Source organism: Fringilla coelebs (assembly GCF_963513975.1).
Source record: "Fringilla coelebs genome assembly, chromosome: 13".
NCBI lineage: Eukaryota > Metazoa > Chordata > Aves > Passeriformes > Fringillidae > Fringilla > Fringilla coelebs.
Genome location: NC_140039.1, coordinates 10,638,256 through 10,660,180, shown reverse-complemented (window position 1 = coordinate 10,660,180; position 21,925 = coordinate 10,638,256). Strand labels below are relative to the sequence as shown.

Sequence of the window (21,925 nt, the reverse complement as noted above, 5' to 3'; positions counted from 1 at the left end):
GGAGCCTCTACCCTCCTGTAGATTCTGGAAATCATCCCGAGAATGGGAAGAGCCAAACCAGCCCAGTATGGACCAGGACCACTGCCAGGCAGCAGCTGAGCACCCCCAGTGAAACAGACATGCCCTGGACAGCACACCACCGCACTGCACAGCTGCCTCAAGGCAGGAGAAGTTCCCTCTGCTGCCCACTCCCTCCAGCCTGAAAGGGACAGATCTGCCTTGGATTCTTAACTCTTGGCACTTGTATGGTGCTCTCCATACCAGCTGCTCTAGGCCTGGATCCTCTGCACCAAGAACAGGAACCAATTCATCATGGGCTGCTTTTGCTTCATTCCAAACAGCAGAGCTCCATTGTACACCACAGCTCTGAAGGGTGTAGCTACCCAGTAAACTTTACTGTACACAGTCCATTCTCCAGCTGCTGTCAACTGCATCCCCACCACTTCTGCCTCACACACAACCCTTGCCGTGGTCTCACTCTTCAGTTGCCTTTCCTTTGCTCTTCCTCTCCTTCATGAAAGAGGGGAGTGGTGAGGGTGCATTTAACCCACCTGAACAGCCGCTGTGCTCTGGGATTTAGGATAAGCCTCTAGGACCTAAGTATATCACATGAATCACTTGGTTTCCTGAAAGCAAGGCAAGAAGGGGGGGGTTCAGTACATGGAACTGAGCTGATCACAGGTGAGGTGTCCAGGCACTATTAAGAGAGGTAAAGACTAATTTGTGAAAAAGCTTAAATTATAAACACAAGGGCTTAGCAGCAGTGACAACAAGCAGCAGGAGATCAGCGAGGTGGAAGAGAACCAAGGTGAGAAATTCAAACAACAGGGAAAACCCACTCACTGAGACCAAATTCCTAAAAATTTTTGGATGAGGCTGTCTTACTACATGCAGCAATAAGTCATGATCACTCAGTGAGAAAAGGCTTATAACTTACCAGCCAGGACATCTCCTGGAACCTCAGAGAAGACTTATTCTTTCCAACAGGCTGGCTGTGCAGGCAGGGGCAGCAAGCCTTTAGGCAGACTTCACTTTGGGAGCAGAGCAGATAGATTCTGTACAGAGACACGACCCCATGTCTTGTGCCAGTTGTGACACCTGCACATGGATGGCCAAGTGGAGGAGCTACACCCCTCCTGCCTATCCCCACCCTCCAGCCCTCTCTGGGGAAATCACTCCATGTTTAATAGTAATGTTTTGCCTGCTTTATTAGAGACAGACTTGTTAGTGATTTGCTTTGGGGTATGAACTAATTTAGGACTTCAAGTCCATGCTTCAGTTATAAAATAAAGAAGTTTTCTTGTTGCAGCTTTTTACATAATTTTTGTCAGGCAGGTAATGAAGGAAGAAGCATGCAGGTTTAACACAAACCTCTGTACACACTTGAAATTTTGGGAAGCTATGGGTAGCCTAGCAGAAAAGCAGGTATCCAGCTGTAAGAGAGCACAACAGCTTTCAAGAGCTGACTACAAGCATAAGAATTTCCCTTTGAATGGTGATTTATCAGAAGCAAATACATTAAGAGACTTGCTTCATCTTGCCATCCCCCTGCTTCTCCTTAGGAGGATCTACAGCACTGCTGTGTCACCTGCCTGTCCTCAAGAGTCTCAGCTGCTTTGGAGAGGGTTCTCCATTATGTGCCTTACATCCTTCTCACCAGAGCACTGCATGGCCAGTCCTACCTCAATCCACTGCTGGGACTCTTTTGGGATGACCATTTTAATGAGTACTCATTTTAATGATCCTTCTATTCAGCATCTTACCACTAATATACTTTCTTCAATCCTTCATCTGCAGCCTTTAATGACTCTACTGAGCATCAGGCTTGGATGGACTTGGATGAGATCAATCCATTAACAAGCTATTCCATCTGACCATGTAACTACACCTCACACTATCTCAGTGCACTTTCAGCACCATTCTCAGCCCTCCCATCACCAGGATCAGGTATCTGCTTATTAAACATCTTGGCAGCTACTACAACGTGCAGCATCATCATATGGCCATTTCCAGGAATCTGCTGGAGAGCCCATAAGCAGAAGGAGGTTTCAGTATTTCTAACAATACCACTTTGCAGTATCTTGCTGCTTCAAATAGTTCCCTGCCCCCAGCCCAGCAGAACAAGCTGCTACCGGGATTTCATTCTTCCTGAGCAGCCCAAAATCATTTTGGGAACTTTATCATACCCACACTGCTCAGAGGTGGCCACATCTGCCATGCAAACCCAGCTGCTGTCCTGGCCATTTCCTCTTTTCTCCTGTCTCCCTCCCCCCATACCCCACCAGCAAGTGCAGTGGATCACCAGTACCATGGTACACACACCTTCCCTCCAGATGAGCCCCAAAGTCATATAGCAGGTTTTCAGGGGGATTGCTCTGGGAATTCCTCTGTCCTCTGGACAGCAAACCATTTCCACAACATTAACCCCAGAAACCAGACAGCTAACACTGGTCCCAACACATGCAGACCTCCACGGTCCTCAGCAACTGCTAATGAGATGAAATGTGGTGCAATAGAGATGCCTGACTTCAGCTGAGCCAAATGTCCCAGGGCAAGCCTTTCACACACACTCTCTCAGCAGCAGCAGATCTGCTCCCAGCTGACAGCCCCATCCAGGGCAGGTCAGCTCTGCAGGGAAGCAATGTCAGCCACACACAGACCTGTGGGTGTCACAGGGAGAGAGCAGCACTTGACTTTCAACCCCCATGTTAGCTGTGCCTCGGGAAGGACTCTGTAGCCTTCACTGTTCAGGGCTCCAGAGATGTCCTCAACAGCTCTCTGGAGGAGTGGAACCATCTACAGCTGAGCTGGGACAGCTGCATGCAAAGACTCTGCCACACACCTTCAGAAAGGTTCTACCAAAAATTGCCGAGGCAAAGGCCAGCCCAGGCACTGACGCATTCCTCCCACCCTCCAGATTCCCTTTTGTTACACTATTTCACTGAGGAGGAGTCCTCCTAACAGCCCAGCCAAAGCACTCAGCCTTGAAAACACTCACCCTGCTGAGCTTCCCTTGTGTCTGGCAGTGTGGGAACAGGGCTTCCCTGGGGAGATGCTGAGCCCCAGAGCAGCCTTTGTGTCTTGTCATAAGCAAGTCTCCTTAAGCAAAGCTGAATCAATGAATGAACAGGAAAGCAGCTTCAGGGGAAGGAGAGGACTTCAGCCACATTAGCCATGAGGTTTGTCAGAGCTTGCTGAGGACAGCAGGTGCTGGTGATGGTCAGCTGGGAGCAGGTCACAGCCTAGCACCACAAGGGGAACCCACTCTAGAAACACACCTCCCACACGTACTTTATGACTTGTTCCTCCATCTCCAACACCTCCAAGAATAGTTTGACCTCACTCAGCAGCCGGGGCTCAACTAGAAGACCAATTTACATTATACATCTCTGTCAGCAGTTTTCAAGCTTTAATTTAAGGCAACCAGAAGATGGGTCTGAGTCACAACACAGCAATGTGATTTTAATAAAAAGCAGGTAAATGGCTTCTGAGTTCTCCCTCTCAAAGTGCAATTAGCCTGAGCATTGGTCACTTCTGGTTGCCTCACACTAAGTTTAATAAATCTGCAAAACTCCAACCTCCTTAGATATGACATCTACAGTACATGACATCCCCTCCTCTCAGATGGGAGATAAACAAACAGAGCTGAAAGCAATCACATATCACCAAAACCTACTAATCCAAGTGATTCTCTAGCAGCCCAAAGACCAGGGGAGGATCTTTACATATGTCCAAATTTCCAACAAGTTCCCATGAACGCCAGCTCCAGTTCAGACAGTCACTGTGATGCTGCCTTGGAAAAGAGGTTTCAGTCCCTTTGTGCACCTTACCCAGTCACTGTGACATTTATCAGGAGCTAGTTCATGGACATGAAGAGAGACCATTTCCAAGGCCAGGCCAAATGCTGATGCAGGGAAGCCAACCTGGCAGGTTTGCCCCTGCAGATCCCAAACAGGATGGTACCTCTGAAGTATCTTTCCTAAGGTGCGAGCTCCTTAGCACCCTCCTTGTCTCTGCTGTTCCCCCAACTTAGTCTTACATTACCTCTCAAAAAGCAGCAGCAGGATGCTGTCCCAGCATTTTTTATTCTCTAAAAAATCATGTGCCTGTACAGACTCCATGCTGGAAGAGCAGCAAGGTATATAAGATAGAAGTACTATTCAAGCTTCAGAAGGCATTGGGCATGGAAGAGAGGTAAGGGATTGTGAAATTGATTTAGTAAATCAGTGAGCTGACTTTAAATTAAGACTGGAAAAGAACAGAAAGGATATAGCTAATTAAAGAACATGATACAAAAGGTTGAAGCAGATATGGTATCTACTACGAGCAGACCAAAGCTTTAAATCAAAGCTGATATCTCACTCTGTTTTAGGGAGTAGAAGAAAAACCTTGAAAAATATGCAAGAGATGAGTTGCCATGTATTTGCATGGACTGGGGAGTAGAGGGATTTCAAAAGCTACAAATTAAAGAAAAAAATTCCTTGACCTAGAACTGACAACTCAGCAACAATTCTACACAGAAACCCCTGAGACTGTGGAATGATTTGGTATAATGAACAACACAAAGTCAACAATAATAATTTGTACCACTAAACCACACTAGTGAAGCTACAGCCGTGCAGCCACCCCACAAGTACACATGACCACTTCCAGCTGTCAGAGCTAGTCTTCTACACCAGGTGAACAACCTCACCTGGAACCAGGCCCCCACTTATTCAGCAGAGCTATATCATCTGGCTGGGACACAGAAAAAATGCACACCACATCTACAACATTTACACCTGAGCACTGTGCAAGCCCATCCAGGCTCTCTTTCTGAAAGCAGTACTGCTCAAGATAGGTATGATGAGGTATTATAAAATGGGACAGAATCTTCTGCTGTGTCTCCATACATTACTGGTCATTTTCAAATCCCACAGATGTCCTAGATGACAGATATATCAGTTACCAGAAGATCCATACTACTCCCTGCACCAGCATCACCTTCTTCCCATCCTTTTCAGGCCGGTCTGCAGCAATGGCCATGAAATTGGCTTTCAAATCCCCTCTGCAGAAACTTGGTGCTAAATAACTTCTGTGGAATTAAGCTTATTGTATCCTGAGTACACGTATTAATGATAAAAATAATATTCAAATCTTGGACAAGGTGCAAATATCAGAAAACTGAACTTTTCAGCATGCAAGACAGAGCCAGACCATTTGCCTGAACCAGCTAAATTTTTTTGCTGAATCTAGATCACACATTGACAGGGCATTGGTATTGGAGAAAGAAGCAATTAACCGCTGGGTTATGGCCACAGAGACTTGATGATTGCTTATAGGGGCCTCTATTCAGTACAGTCAACCCGATTATGATTTGATGTAAAATTTGAACGTCATTAGTTTTCCATATTCAAATGCCTCCAAACAGTTCATTATAATCTTGCTATTAGCAATGGAACTCCAATCTTAGAAGTTTGTGTGATGCACACTCCTCAGGGCTGCACTGAGCAAGTGGAAGCTGAAATTTATTATCCCTCCAGCTAAAGCAGAGGGCTGCCCAGGTGCACTTCACCATTTCAATGACTGATGCAGAAGGAGAAAGATAGGATTATTTTGACATAAGGTTTATTTAGAACAGGCTCAAGATAATGCTCCAACTCAAGGCTGTGTTGTACATCTGCAGCTCATCTGGGAAATAAACTCACCTGTTTTTCACTTCTCTGCTAACAGTACTATGACCTGGCTTAAACCCCTTAAACCCCTGGGTCTCCTGGCTGGATATTTACCCCCATCTAGCACCTTTCCATTTGGGATCTCACTGCATTTCTCATCCCAGACATGAGGAGCTCATTGAGTTCATGACACCTTATCCTTGATGCTCAGACTTGGTGTGCAGCAGTCCCCACTCCAGCCTCACACACATTACCTTACTCTCCACCACAGAGATGAGGATCTGCTCCATGATGCTGCTGGTTGCAGGGACAGAGGTCTGGATGTGGCCGATGACGATGCCAATGGCCACACGGGACAGCTCGTAGCTGAGGTGGGTGTTCCTGCGCACCAGCTCGATCAGTTCGGCACCAATTGTCTTGGGCACGGAGGCCACCAGGCCACCGGGTTCTGCTGGCAGCGACTCCACCCCAGCTGCCTTCTTATCCTCCAAGCAGAGGTTGCTGAAGGCATCCAGGCTTGCTGGGGGGGCCGGGGCAGTTTTCTTTACCTGAGAAGTCTTCTCCCCATCCACATTGTGGGACCTCTGGGTCCCTCCTTCAGCTGGCGGAGCTGGGGCAACCCTCTTGGACTGGGGAGATTTGCTGGTATCCTTTGGGGAGGTGCTGTACCGGGAATGGGTGACGGAGCCGCTGTCCAGGTTGCGTGTGATGGTGGTGTGGACGCTGCGGCTTGGGACAGGGGGTGGGGTGTTGGCAGGGCTGGAGGTGGCTGTGGGGAGAGCGCTCTCGGATACAGAAGAAGCAGTGTACAAGGTATCCAGGGATGTCGTGCTTATAGAGGAGGCACTAGAAGCTGACCCAGGAATAATTTCAACAGCATCTGAAAGGGAACAATTAAACATGCCTTAGCAACAGCATCAAAGGAAAAGAGAAAAAATCCAAATTGCTACAGCACAGTCCATTAAAAGGCTCATTGTGTATTCGACCAGAGCAGTTTAACTCCTCTTCCTGCCTCACTTATCTCAAAGCAAAAATTGTACCCGTTCTCTCTGGAGCATTCCCACACAATCACCTCTTTAGAAAGGGGAAAGCTACTCTGCTGAGATGAATACCCTTCAAAGGGCTTAGTGTTTTATACAGGAGAAGGGAGGGAGAGAAGGACAGAACTAAGGGACAGAAAAGTCTTTTCCCCCTGGCATAGGCTTTTTCTGTGTTAAGGACACAAGCCCTCACTTTTGAAAGATGGTGCCTCAGAATTACAAGACACAGAAGGCTTCACACACAAGCCTGCACCTCCCTCTTGCACAGACCTCACGCTTAGTGCTGACAGTGGAGGAAACACTTGACTGACAACCTATTTAGTCCCTCCCTTTCAGCACTCTCCCAGCACTTGATCATGAGCCCTGCAGCCCTGCTGGCACCCACTGATTTCACTAGCCTCCACACTATCTGCTCTACTGTATTTCTCCCCTCACCTCTAGTTCTGACTAGCTCTAGCAGTGGGAGTCCCACCTTCCAAAGGAAAAAATCCATAACAAGCAAAGAGGTATTAAGATTTTTCTTTCCTTTAACCTGGTCTTATATATAGTTTCGGTTAATCTTATCCATTAGTTTCTAGAAGGCAGAAATGTACCCGAGTTCTTCCCTGACTATGAAACAATTACTTGGACAAACAGTGGGCTGGCTGGAGCTTCCCAGGAGCAGCTGGTGTTAGTGCTGGGAGAGAAGGAGCTGTACTCCATGGGGAGCTCAGCTCTCATGGAAGGCAGTTACACACACACATGCCCAAAGGAAGGAGCAGTGGGACTGATGTGAAATGCCTTTGCTGCCTTTCCACAGGCAACTCCAACCCTTCCTGCTCCATAGGAGCCCTCCACCAGTCCATCCACCACTCCTCCCAAAGTAAAGACCACCTAGGCAGAAAAACTCAGCCCTTCACAGCCACACAGGTTCAACATCCCCCTTTTTCCCCCTCCTCACAGAGGATCATTCATGACTCATAGCTCCCCCCATGCTTCATTAAATAATGATTTGAAGGAAACTGACCTTTGCAAACTCCCACTACTCCAGTGAAAAATGGCTCAATACCATTAAGCACCATTAAGGAAGCTGGTGCCAGTCCCAGGTCTCAATTACCAGCAAGTCAATAGCTCTGCCCTGCTCCACACAAGGGGACATGAGTGGGCTTGAAATGGGCTGAGTATCACCGATGGCATCACTGTCACAGCACAGCAGAGCACTTGGGCAAGCTGGCAGCAAGTCAGAAGGACTGACTGAGTGACTGACTACTCTGTCAGCTCAACCACGCTGAAGATGGAGAAGCTTCAACCCTGACCCCATAGTCTTGTCCTCAAGTGTTTCTCACTAGCTGCTCCTCTGCCTGTGGGCAGCACATAGGCAGATGTGCCCCTGGTATTATTACTGCTCCTTACAGGCACCTGACACTGAGTTAATGGAAATCCAACCACTGTACAAAGAAAGTGCTCAACAGATTGGGAGTTGAGACTGCATTAAAAGCCAGTGGAGTTCCCCTGGTAAAGTATCACACACTGCAAGGGAATGCTCCCTCTGCCTTGTTGGGAGACAGCCATGGTGTCTGTGGGAGAAAAAAGATCTTAAACCACTGACTCAGTGCACTAGCCAGACTAGCCACATGAGCAGGCAGAGAGTTGCTCCTTGGAAAGCCACAGGCACAGAAAGAGCAGGGGGATGCTGTACCTGGCACCCATCCACAAGCTGCTCAGACCCTCCCAAATCAGAACAGGCTTGAAGGAGCACTGGTCACCAGCATTAAAACCTATAGGAATCAGGCTGTATACATTTTACAGATATATTCGTAAGGATATAAACCATAATCAGAATTCAAGGAATGGATGAGGATGCTCATCTAAGCACAAAGCAGAAGCATTCAGGTCTCATGGCTGTTGCATCACCCAGTGTCTGCTTCATGCCCAAGACCTGGAGAGCAGCTTGTCCTTACTTTTAATGGGAGCAGCAATCTGTGTGTTCTTGCGCTTCTCTGGAGGTGGGGGGGTGACAGGAGCAGCACGACGAGACTGTGGTGGGATCTGTAAGGAAAGATCGCAGAGCAATCAAAGGAGGCTGACAATAAAGATACTCTCTTTATGAAGACTTCTTTCTCACGTGCATGTGTAGATTTGTCCTTACATCTCTCTTGTCATTTGGGGCAGTTTTCCCAGGAGGACAGATGCTAATGGGCAGCCTCCTAGAAGAACAAAGCAGGACTCAAACTGACTTCATCCCCTCCCTGTGACAGGCAAAGCAGCCCTTGTTTAATTGCTGTGTTCAGAAGCACATGGCACATATGTCTTGTAGACCTGTCAAGCATTTACTCCTCCTTTATTCCAAATGCAATCCCACACACTTACCATGTCTCCACATTACTCTCAATAGCTCCACAGAGGCTGCAAACAGAGTGTGTATTTACACACTCTTCTGGAGAGATCCATTACATCAGCTACAAATACCCTTGCAGAAAGACAAAGCCAAGAACTGAAAACATGTAAATGCCTTTTCCACGCTTTCAAAGCTATTTCTGCTCATGCAGGGAGAAAACAGGGTTTGACCCTCTGTGCAATACTATACTACCAATAGCAAGACACACTGGAAAAGCTTTGCCAGGGAGTTGCATTAACCCTCCACATCTGGGGTTCTTGTGCAAGTCTCTTCTAGGATTGCCAAGCCAGCAGTGTACAAGCCCCAGACCCAGACCCAGACTCCTACACTCATCTTTTCCTGTCAGATCTAAACACCATGATCAAAAATATCACATTCACCCACAATTACTCCAGTGAGGTGCAGCCTCAGGGTTAACCTCTGATCAGCAGAGCATCACTGAACACAGCAGCCAAGCTGGGTGGGAGCACAACACATCATACACCAGTCCCCATAGCCCAGCAGCTCAGGGCCAGGAGACTCTGCTTGGGACCTTTCAGGACTGCTGGGATTCAGAGCCTGCTGCCTCAAATGTGCCTCTGATTTTATGGGATATTGCAATCACTGTCTGTGGCCAAACTTCGTAGGGGAGAGCAGGAAGGAAAAGGAGGTGATGGTCTGAATGCCTTGGGTAACGTGGCTTTCAACCATTTGGAATCTACAATGACATTCAGTCCACCACAAGTGAAAATTTTCCAGGTTTGTTTAGACCTGGAAGAAAAGTTTTTCTGTGCCCTGTCATTGCTGAATAGACCTATATAAACACCACTGAGGGCACAGAGCTCTGCCACCCCAAAGTGAAAATCTGAGACAGATTTTTACATTAGCTCAGCAGAAAGAGAATGAGAAATGTATTTTTTTTCGCCAGATCCAGGAAGGGCAAAAACTTCATCTGAAATGGGAGCAAAGATATTCCTATAAATAGAACACCTTCAAAAGCCACCTCAAATATTCACAACTCTATGCCAAAAGCTGACAATGTGCTCACAGCCCATGTCTAGATCCACTAGACAAGGGAAGACAGCAGTTTGCACAAAGACTTTTAAAAAAGGATCTCTTAGTCCCTTTCCCACCCAACACCAAATACATCCAACCTTATACCATGCCATATAAGAAGTCACTTTACGAGTGCCTTCAGCCAGTGAATTAGCATGAGGCACTGCTGCAGACTCCCTGCCTGCACACTCGGCTCTTGTCAATCCACTCCACATTGTTCTCTGGGTGGAATGCTATCCAATACTTGCATACAGCTTCAAAAATCATCTGTGTTGGTCCAAAAAGAGACTGCACAGCTGAGAGAGGTCAAGCAGATCAGGAGGGGTCTCTGCATTGCCGTGGTTGGCAGGCAGGCCCCAAATCCAGAAAGCTCAGCTGTGCTGAAAGCAGAGCCCTGTCTGCAGAGTGCTGGAGCTGACAGCACGAGTTGGAGCTGCTTGGCATGGCACAGCCACGACTACTGGGGCAGTGGGATTTAGCAGACAGGCAGGCTCAGAGCTTAGTGCAGATGCGTGACATTGTTTGGAGATAGCGAGGGTTGGGTCATTCTGGAGTATTTCCACGGCTTCCAAATTTACCACACAAGTTTAACAGTTATTACAGGCTAGTGCTTAAATTAATAGATGTACAGACAATGCTAGCTCAGCCCCTGCCAGTTTAGACAGCCACACACCACAGTACAAGCGGCTGCAAGAAGAACATGAAGCATCACAGGAATTTCCCTGTGCTTGCCCGAGCCACATGATCAGGAGCTGTGGGGTATAGCCAATGGCCAACCCCTCCCTCCACCCCATATCCTAGCCACTACTTGGGGCCAACAGGAGGATGTACAACACCAAAACCCCCAAAGGGAAACCCCCCTCCTCTGTGCAGCTGCCATGCACAAGGTGACCATGCAGGAGTCCTTGAAGTTCAGATCCCACCTGTCCAGAGGGGAAAAGATGAGGGATCTTACCAAAGGTTTAAAGAAAAGCAACTGCACTTGTGTTGAAAGTCTCCCTTTCCCCAAGCCTCGATTAGGGCACTGTGAACTTCCTCAAATGCACAGATTTTACACATCTGCTGCCCGTCCTTTACCCTTTTGCAAGGACTGACAGCAGGCTGTGCTCCCTGTGCTGCTCAAAGACAAGAGATGACTTTACCACAACACTCCCACTCCCTTCACAGCCAAGTAGGCAGAGAACATCATCACTCTGACTCCTAGGAGCAGTGTTATTATAGTAGTACCCTTCAAACAAAATAATAAAACAATAAACCAAATTAACAATCTTTCACCCACCACCTCCTCCAGGCAAACCCTGCCAAGCCAGGCACACTGGTCTGTAGCAAAGGTTTCTGGAGATGAGCATCACAAACTCACTGAGCATGCATAAATGCAGCAGACTGACTAAAATACTCCAAGAGCCCAACCTCCACCCTTGGCAGCTGGCATGGCAGCAGCCCCAGCCTCCCACCTTATGCTGACTGTGGAGGAGCTGAAGCACAAATGCCCTCACCAACTACTGCAGCCAGTTCAGTCCTGGGAGCAAAACCATGAAAGGAAACCTCAAATTTTGCTTAGGTTTTCAGATGCAAACAGTAAATGCATTTGAAAATCCCAAGCAATAAAAAGCACATGCCAAGACCCCTGCTTCTCTGGAGCTAGTGAGAAAGTTTAGATTTCAGTAGGTCTCCTCTTAGGCTACTGCATAACCAGTGGAAGAAAGCAATGCTGCTTCCTCCACTTTGTATTTTCAAAGCACTCAGGAAATTCACCAAGCTGTTAAACTCTCAAGGAGCCCTTTCAGCACAGGGCTAAGCTGGAAGCTCTTCAACTGCATCCTCAGTGCCACCCAGACAGAAACAGTTCTTTGTCAGCCAAGGAAATTCGTCTTCCTCCTTTTTGGCAAGCAACCAAACCACAGAACAGATAAAGGCAGGGAATCAGCATGGAGAATGGGCTGTAAGGTGCCCCATTTGCTTAGCCCATAATGTACAGGCTTGAGAATGGAGCTAGTTTGACTGCCAAAGAACAGAAGTGAATGCTGAGGAGAAAAATGGGGTTTGTAAGAATTGCTGTGTTCAGCCAGAGTGAGCCAGAGCTACCTCTCATCTCCCCAGACTCACAGTTCTTCAAGTGTAAAACAAGCCTCATCTGCTAGGGGTGACAGCAGATCAGTACCTTATAAACACAATACCTCCAAACACTCAGTCCAGAGAGATGAAGAAAAATTACAGTGCATGTGTTCATCTGTAGGAGGACTAAAATGCTCATCCTTGCTTGGTGCCTTTAGCCCTAACATCCAGCTACACCTACACAGGGAAATCTGGCACATCATTCATCCCCAGCAGCCACAGCCCCATCCTGGGCTGCTACTCTGAAGCCTCACTGACGCCACACTGTAACCTTGGAACTGCGTGTTGCTGAGATAAAAAAAGATCTGCTTGAAATCTTATTTCCTGCAATTTGCCTTTAATTCATCATGATAAGCAACCTTCAGACAAAGCAGGATCTTTGGGGATTTTTTGGCTTTTTGTTTTGTTTTGAGTAGTATAAATAGGCAGCCACAGCAGATAAAATGCTTAAGGACCAATGATCTTGGGCAGACATAACAAGGGGGAAATGAAGCAGTGCTGAGTGCTTGGAGGCAGCTCTACTGCTCATGTCAAAACTGCTTTTCAAAGCATTCTCCAGGGAGCCTGCAACTTTTTAAGAAAGTTGCCAAGAGATAGTCACACAGTATGGAGTGGATTTCGCACGTTACCATAAAGCCATGGACTCTCAAGGATTCCAAAAAGCATGACAAGTGTAAATTGCAGAGAGACTGTTCCAGATTTTTTAGACACCAACACTTTACACTGCAGTAATCCCAGGTCAGCAGCACAAACACCTGATTTGTAGCTTCAGCTGCCAAGGCATTTTATTCACCAGGACAAGAAACACCACAGCACCAAAGGAGGAACCTAGCACGTGTCCAGCCCCTGTTACCTGGTAGAGACCTTCATCCTCCGCCTCAAACTCGGTGTTGGGAAGGCTGTGGTGCCGCTCGTAGCCGGTCCGGCACACCCCATTGGGCTGCCGGGACACATCCAGGTGGTGGTCACTGGAGGACTGAGTCATAACTGTCCCCTGAGGGGTGGGAGAGTGGCTCTTACGGGACACAGTCTCCTTCCGGTGATGGATCAGCTTTCTGAAACGGAATAACGACATCAGGAAGGGCAAGGCTCAAGGGAGTGACCATGCTGCAGCATTTAAATTATTTTTTAATGATTTATTGCTTTTGGGTTATATATACCAGAATGGGCTACATTACTCTCAACACCAGCTCCAGTTTCATTAACAACTAAGGAAGCACTTCTGGGGGAGGAAGGAAGAGGCTTTGCAAAAGCCCATAATTTATTCATCAGTTCACCGGAGAAAAATGTCTCTTCCTCGGGGGAGAGTCACATATTGCATTGCAAGCTTCAGAAATTGCCTGCACTTTAGAATTGCTGTTCAACCGAGATTAAACCAGCATGCCTCAGCACAGAGTTTGAGGTGACAGAGAAAACAAAAATTCTCCTCACAAGCAATTATTTGAGAACGTATTAAAGACCTTGTGTCACATGCCAAAAACCTCTACAATTCCTGGCTGGTAAAGCAGAGAAAATGCAGCTGGAAAGGTTTTGGATTTCTCCTCCAAGCCTACAGTATGGCTGAGAATCTCCTCTTGGCATGCACAGAGAGAGAGGAGCAAGGCCAAAGCTCTACTTTGCTGGACACAGTTGTCAGGAGGAGCAGCAGCAGCTCAAACACTGGGAAGTTCTCTGAGTGCAGCAGCACTTTCCAGCACAGGGGATCAATCCAACAACATCCAACATCCCCCATGGACAGAATGACACTGTGACCACCCTCCATCTGCCAGCTCTCCCAGATGCCCATCATACTTACTGGAGGACATCTCTCTGCTCCAGGTTGTATTTCCCCCCATTCTTCATGGCGGCATTGTGCACAGCCTCAATGGCACGGTCAATGGATTGGAGAACCACATCCTGCTCCAGCACCTGAAAAACAACATCCAACATGTTACTGTGCCCTTCAGCTGAGGTTCTTTTGCACCAGAGGTTATGGCAGGAGACACCACAGTACAGTAAACTCCTAGAGTTTATGTTTGGGAAAGAAAGTCCCTGTTACAAGCACCGAAGTCCAACGATCCCTACAGGGAGATCAGAGGCAAAGCTTCAGGACCATGCAGCAGCCTTGAGTATTTAGCCTGCTGCAGGGAGCTTTTGAGATCCCACTGCAAAGCCAAGTTTATCCCAAGCCCAATTATTCCTGCTCTTGCTGCCTTCCTGTGGAGCAAATTCACAATTGTCAATGTGACAGTTGAGATCTGGTGGTCTCCAAAGTCTATTGCCTCTGAATGATTTTTTTTCCTCACTTTTTTCTTGATGGTTTTTGTTCTTGTTCTGTGACTTGAAGCATCTTTTCCAAATCACAGAATCACTAGGTTGGAAGAGACCTTCAAAGTCATAGAATCCACCCCATGCCCTAACACCTCAACTAAACCATGGCACCAAGCGCCACATCCAGTCTTTTTTTAAACATATCCAGGGATAGTGACTCCACCACCTCCCTGGGCAGACCATTCCAGTACTTTACCACCCTTTCTGTAAAAAACTTTCCTAATATCCAGCCTATATTTCCCTTGGCTCAGCTTAAGACTGTGTCCTCTGGTTCTGTCAGTTGCTGCCTGGAGAAAGAGACCAACCCCACCTGACTACAGCCACCTTTCAGGGAGTTGTAGAGAGTGATAAGGGCACCCCTGAGTGTCCTTTTCTCCAGGCTGAACACCTCCAGCTCCCTCAGTCCTTCACCAGCCTCACTGCCTCCTCTGGACACGCTCAGGTATCTCAAGGTCCTTCCCAAACGGAGGGACCCAGAACAAGGTGCAGCCCAGTGCCAAGCACAGGGGCAGAATGACCTCCCTGCTCCTGCTGGCCACACTGACCCTGGCACAGGCCAGGATGGCCTTCCTGGCCACCAGGGCACACTGCTGGCTCACATTCAGTCAGCTGTCAGTCAGTACCCCCAGGTTCTTTTCTGCCTCAGCACTGTCCAGCCACACCGCCCCCAGACTAGAGCATTGCAAGGGGCTATTGTGGCCAAAATGCAGGACTCAGCACTTGGACTTATTAATCCCCACCCAAGCTGTCACAGCAACATTTATTTCTCCTGCCAGCTGGTTTAGCACTTGTTACTGCAGTTAAAATAAACAACAGCCTTGAAAGAAGAAACACTGAAGACACCACTCCCTAGGCTCCCAGAGGAGGCTGGAAGGGGAGCAGGAAGATAAAGTAGGTTCCTACACTAGTGGCAGTCCAAAAGGCTTTGTTTATCAGCAGTTGATATGCCTTCAGAAGAAAAGACCTTTACAGGACCAAGGCAGAAGGCAAAGGACACACTACTGAGTCTCTGACCCACAGGTCTCCCATAAGCTGCCACTGGTGCCAGCACCACCCGTTCAGTCCCGCTGCTCCAGCCTCAGCCCATGCACGAGGGGAGGAGGGGAATGCTCAGACTCCAGTGCTCACTGCAGCTATTTGAACACTAAACCCCTCTTTCACTTGCTTTGCCCCCCCTCCCGTGCATCAGAGCTACTATTTATCCAGCCAAGCAGCAGCTGGATTCTCATCAAGGATGCACCTTAATTGGCCTTAGGGGGCTGCAGAGCACAGAAGGGAAGCCCTCCCCACCAGGGTCAAAAGTGCCTGCCTCCATAACACTGGCATGCAGTTTCCTGATAACATCCTATGTATTATTTATATTCTGGTTAATTGCTTAAGCAAATGTGAATTAACAGCTACCACAGACTGTGGGGAAAAAAGCAAGGTGTGGATGAGAGACCTCTTCTGTAATACTCAGCTTTGAAAAATTTAGGAGGGTTTTTTTTTGGTTGGTCTGTTTTCCCAAGAAAAATAGATAGGGAAGAAAGCAACTGGGGAAAACTTTAAAAATAAAACCAATTTTGCTTAAGTATCAGGTCAAGAACAAAACCAACACTCAGCATGCAACTTTGGGATGAAGCCTCCAAGCAGCCCCATGTGACCTAGGGATATGGCCTAGGGAGCACTTTATCACCTCTAACCACAGAACTAAGGAAAAGGAGCAAAGTGTATTTGAACACATTCCAAGGAGGGTTGGAAGGAACAGCAAGTTATTTCAGCGAAGTCACCTCATTTTCTGAAAAGAGTAAATTATAGCAAGCTGAATGCTCTCTGGGAAAGGGGAGCAGTGCAGAAGTCTCCAGTACTGCTGTCTCCAGGGGAATACCAGTGTTGCTCTGAGTGCCACAGACCCCTGCCCTCTGCACACCCCACCTGCCCTCCTGCACTCCCACATGAGTCCCCCCCCAGTCCTCCACACTTCCACCCACATGGGTTTAAACCCTTTCTCAGCCTGATCATCCCAGGGAAGACAGCAGTACAGAGCACTGAATCCTACTGAACAGCTCAGCATCTCTGCTCTCTTCCAGAGGGCACATCAGCACAGTCCACAGGAATCTATCCACAGGCTGGAATCATAGAATGGTTTGGGCTGGAAGGGATCTTTTAAATCTTCTCGTTCCAACCCCCTACCCTGAGTAGGAATGTCACTCACTATACCAGATTGCCCAGGGTCCCATCCAACCTGGCCTTGAACACTTCCAGGGATGGGGCATCCACAGTTTCTCTGGGCAACCTCCACAGTTTCTCTGGGCAACCTCTTCCAGTGCCTCACCACTCTCCAGTAAAGGAATTTCCCCCAACATCCACTGTAATCCTTGCCTTTTGCAGTTTAAAACCATACCCCCTTATCTTAGCACTACCTGCCAATGTAAAAAGTCATTGTCCATCTTTTTATAAGCTCCCTTATACTAGAGGCAATGAGGTTTCCCTAATGCCTTCTCCAGGCTGAACAATACCACTCTCTCAGCCTGCCTCCACAGGAGGGGTGCTCCTATGGAGCTGCTCCTTGCTGTACAATGCCATTTATCATGGAGAGGGTGCTTCCTTTCTGATAAAACACAGCATTTTCACACTAATGCAGCAGTGCTGTGACAACTGGCTTTTATCTGCTGTGCCCTTTCCTTTTGTTTCTGTTCCCAACCTTCTATTAACAAGGCCCTGTCAAAGGGCTGGAATAAAACAGCAGCATTAACTTGCTACTTGCAATTTATGACATTGTTGATGCTGCTCATAAACCATCTACCTTGCTCAGCTGGGTTGGGAGGGTGCATGTTGGGTGAGGGGGGAAATGGCAGGGCCTTCAGCACAGGGGCTGCCTTGCATTCTGGGTTTGTAGGACACCCACCATCAGGGATTCCCTGCGTTGTAGTCATAAAGTTAAAAAGTATCAGTATCCTGGATAGATCATGTGAGTCAGAGGAATCTGCACACTCCTTGGGTTAACCAAAATGGCACTGCTTTGTTTAAATGGGGATAGATGAAAAAGCACATTACAGTTGAAATGAGCACAGGTTGCAAAAAGTCAGGTTTGCCAAGGTATCACCTATGATCTCCTCCTCCCTAGCACTCGAGGGATTATGTGCTCACAGCAACTCTGGGCAGTGCCTTGCTGTTCTCCCCCTGCAATCTAGGGATATCAGTCACTCTGCAGGACAGGGGAATCCTGCCTGTATCCAGCACCCATTCCTGAGGATGCTAGCAGCTGTGACACACGCAAGCAGGGGTCTCACACATTCACAGGCAGCCCTGGCCACGCACGGCTCTGCAGCCTGCAAAGGAGAGAGGCCACAAAGCAGCAGCAGAGCAGAGCCCTGGAGTGTAGGCAGGGCTGGGTGCTCCAAAGTCCTGCAGAGTCCTGTGCTGCAGTCCTGCCCCATCCTATGCTCTGGGCTAAGAGATGAAACCCTGTTCATAAGCTAAGGCTCACACAGAAGCAAGGGAATGCATGAAAAGGGCATTGCTGTACAGAGGGCTGTCAGAGGAGATGTACCAAGCAAAGCCCAGGAATTCAGCTGGATTTACTGATGCTGCACGGTGGGGGTTGGCAGAGCCCTAAGCAACCACTGCAGCATGCAAGCTGTTAACTGTGTCCTTCACCAGCTTACTGGCCCACCAGGCACAGGCACAGCCATGCCAACCACTCTGGGAAGGCGGAAAAGGTGGCAGGGACAGGGCAGGAACATGGCTGTGACAAGGTAGCAATGGCAATGGAAGGCACTGGCCCTCATGGGGTGAGTGCAGGGGACTCCTTGGTCAGCATGAGTGAAGGTGCCCAGGCCGTGGCCAAGAGGCACCAGCCTTCTGCCCAACATACCACAAATATCAAGGGGTATTTGCTGAGGTATTGATAACACATTCCCACTGGTGCTTCACCCCAGAAAGGAGTGGCTGCCACCCCCTCTATCAGATATTTCTGGCTTAATCAAACAACGCTGCAGCAGAGAAATGCTGGGCTCTATACACAGCCTGTCTCCACCAGCCTGGTGACACAGTGGCAGGGGAAGAGCAGGGAAGTGACCCTTGGTGATCACAGGCCATACTGGCTACGGGCACTGTATCAGAGAGCCAGGGCTACCACCAGCACCCCCCAGCCGCTCTGCAAGGAACATGGTACTGCTCAATTAGAGCCATGACTGTCAGCCAGGAAACTGAATTTCTTCCTTCATAGCCTGGTGTAGGAAAATCACAGAAACGTTAATAAATCATTATTTCCTCACTCCTTTCTAATAACAAAAGCTAACAAAGGGGATCCCCAGAGCCTGCTGCTAATTTCCTCCCCACCTGATGAGGACAGAGCCAGACCTCAGCACTGCCTTGGGGTGCTTTGCACACCCCAGGGTGGCTGGGGAAGGATGCCTTTCCCAGGGCCAAAGACAAGCTTTTAAGAGCTAAGTACCCTTCCAGAATGTCTTGTGAGTACCTAAGCGTGACCCTGCAGAGACAGGAATGTATCTATCTCCATGCCTCACACTGCTCTCATCCTCACTGCCCCAAAAGGAGCAGTCTCCCCAAAAAGAGAACACCTGCACAGGATGTGTCACACAGGCTGGTGAGAGACCTGAGCAATTCAGAAGGCACTGCAGGTGTCCTTGTTGTACAGGCAGCACAACCTCCTCTTCTGCCCGCCCCAAGCTATCAAAAACGTTGCCCCCTCTCTCTTTGTTTGTAATCTTTCCACATGTACCACTGGTGTTGTTTAAATGCACTCACACAGAAGAACTTGCTCAACAGTCTAGAATAATCATACCTTTCAGAAAAGCATTTTCTAGACAAACAGGCTGACAGCTGCATCAGCTCACACAGGCTGAGCCACTCTGCATGCACAAGGCTCCCACATTTATGAAAGTGGCCCATTAACTTATGGCAGGCTTTTCTTTGCCTCCACAGGGGACTGATCCAAGAAAACATATCTTTTTTTTTCCTCCTACCTCCCCATTCATTAGTGATCAAGGGCATTTACTCTTCTGCATGTGCAGGAATCAGTGCCCTCATGCCTGCAGCTGCCTCTGCAGCCAGAGGGGTGCCCAGGCAGGGCTGCTCATCTTCACCCTCATCTCATTGCCCCAGCTTTCACAACATGACAACAAAGGACAGACAAAGTTTTGTCTCCAGTGACAGCTCAGTCTTCACGCAGCTGCACTGACACGGACCACTGGTGAAATTAGTATATTTATCCTGCTGGCATACACAGGCACAGGCTGGTTCTTTGTTACACAAATCAGAGGAACGCCACCTCTTAGGTCACATGCCCTTCACCCCCAGTCACCGCCAGACTGTCTGCATGTTTATTCCTTCCAGATTGGAATGATCGGGGCACCAATTTACAAATATCAACTATCCTTTGTCCGTGGCTGAGTGATGTGCCAGATCAGAGTTCCCCCTTTGGGACCACACAGCTCAAACAAATGGGCTGAATTTTGGTTTTTTGACATTGCTAGGGACAATTCAGCTCCTTCCCCTTCCCTTTTTGCAGCGCAAATCAGAAATTTTTAGTCCTCAGGCTGCTGGCTAAGAGAGATGCATTAACTTATTCTTGCTGGCATGAAGATATTGTGCCTCACGGCACATAAAAGCACACAACAAAAACACAAGTGAAACAATGGGCAACTGCCCTGGTTACTGAGCAAATAAAGATGAGGACAGCTCCAAACAAACCTGCAGCATCTCTGAGTCACTAGCGAGAAAACAAAGACATGGCTGAGCTCTCCTGACAAAGAGGCAGCCCAGAAGCAGCCCAGGAATTCCTGCTGATATGCTACAGCGAGTTTCTCACGGATCGGTGTTTTTCCACTGTGTGCTGACAGCAGCCGCTTGAGCAGACAGCCGGCACAAATGGAAATGAAAAGAAAGGATAGCCAGGGAAAGGGGGCTTAAGCTGCACAAATCACGCTAAAGCAAACGCCAAAGCTCCTGGCACAGACATACACTAACTAGGGACAGTGCAGGCATGAGAGGCATTCTGAACAAACAGAACCCTGAAGGCAGCAGGGGGATGCACAGCAGCTAAAACCTCAACCAATTTCCCTCCCAAGAGCAGGAAGCCTCAGAGTCAGGGAGAAGGGGGAAGAGACAGGCCGAGGGACAACAGCATGCATGCAACCCAGCACTGCATGCTTGTACTTCCTGAGGTGGAAATGAAAGTCTCTCCAGCCATGCTCAACCCTGTTTACTGGCCACGATGATCAGAATTGGTCACTGATTCCTTCCCCTCATAACTTTTCACTCTCCAGTAACCAGAACACATCTCATGCCAAAACAGTCTAAGCAGAGACAGAAATTGGTAAAAAAAACCAATCAACACATACTTATATATCTTGATGCTCCCTGCTGCCTTAATTGTTACTGCTTTCAATGTTTCAGGGACTTCCCGGAACAGCCTGTCCCAGGTGAACAGCTGCCCCCCAACAGAGCTGCCCCTCTCCTTAGGATCACCTGTTCAGCATAATTTTGCACACAATTGTCAAGTCAAGTCAGTATCTGACATGATCAACATGGCATCTGTGGAGGAAAACTACTGACACATACATATACATGCACATATGAGTTATCATCGACACTGAAAAAGAAAACAGTAGATAGCCTGTGCTTTGATGAAAATGCAGGATTATGAACCAGGATCTATCAAGGTGAAAGGAAACACTGCAGGGCAGCACAAGAAGTGTACCAAGACTTTTGACATATTAGCCTTTGAAGTAAAAAAAAAAGTCCAACAGAAAGGATTTTGCCAGACTTTGTGTAGTCTTCAGTTAGGTAGCCCAAAAAACTGCTACAGATGTAATTTGCTCAATGAGATTCAGCACAGCTCCAAGATCACAAGATTGCACACAATTAGCACAGGTCTATAAGACAACCCCTATATTAATTATGATCAAAAATGCAACTAATTTCTAAGTTCCCAGAGTGCTGGGAAGAATGCAAGGTGCTAATCTCAGCCCATCTTTGTTTTGATTGAGTTGGCAAAAATATGGATGTGGGATGAAGATCCAACCACAGAAACTCTCTTTGCAGTTAATCAGATTTGCCAAGAGCTGCCAGAACAAGGAGCAAGGTCAGAGCCCAGAGGAAAAGAGCAAGACTGGAAAACTCTGCAAATCCTGGCTCTCCTTCTGGCATTCAAAGAGGAAAGTTCAGTTCCCCCCCACAATTTATTTCCATAGCAGAGATTGTAGTGAAATGCCAGAAAGGTGACAGTTATATAAAACATAGAATGAAAAATTTCAAATTTCTACCACGATCAAGAGAACTCTTTCCTTTCCCAATCACCCCTGCCTTGGAGCACATTCCAGTACATGAGGATCAAGTAAGTAAAGTCTCCAGGGGTCAAGCAGGAAAAATATGCAGTTACACTGTTA

General features: G+C 47.9%; 1 protein-coding gene across 2 annotated transcripts in view; it reads right to left on the bottom strand.

Moving 5' to 3' along the window:
• The window catches only part of NCKIPSD (NCK interacting protein with SH3 domain), a 52,596-nt gene that overhangs the window by 14,750 nt on the left and 15,921 nt on the right, over window positions 1-21,925 (bottom strand). For both annotated transcript variants that reach the window (XM_084214224.1, XM_084214225.1), the window contains exons 2-5: window positions 14,017-14,129; window positions 13,075-13,276; window positions 8,635-8,722; window positions 5,909-6,534 (exon numbers count right to left, since the gene is read on the bottom strand). In XM_084214224.1, coding sequence (XP_084070350.1) covers window positions 5,909-6,534; window positions 8,635-8,722; window positions 13,075-13,276; window positions 14,017-14,129 — 1,029 coding nt within the window. The remainder of the gene's footprint in view (window positions 1-5,908; window positions 6,535-8,634; window positions 8,723-13,074; window positions 13,277-14,016; window positions 14,130-21,925) is intronic.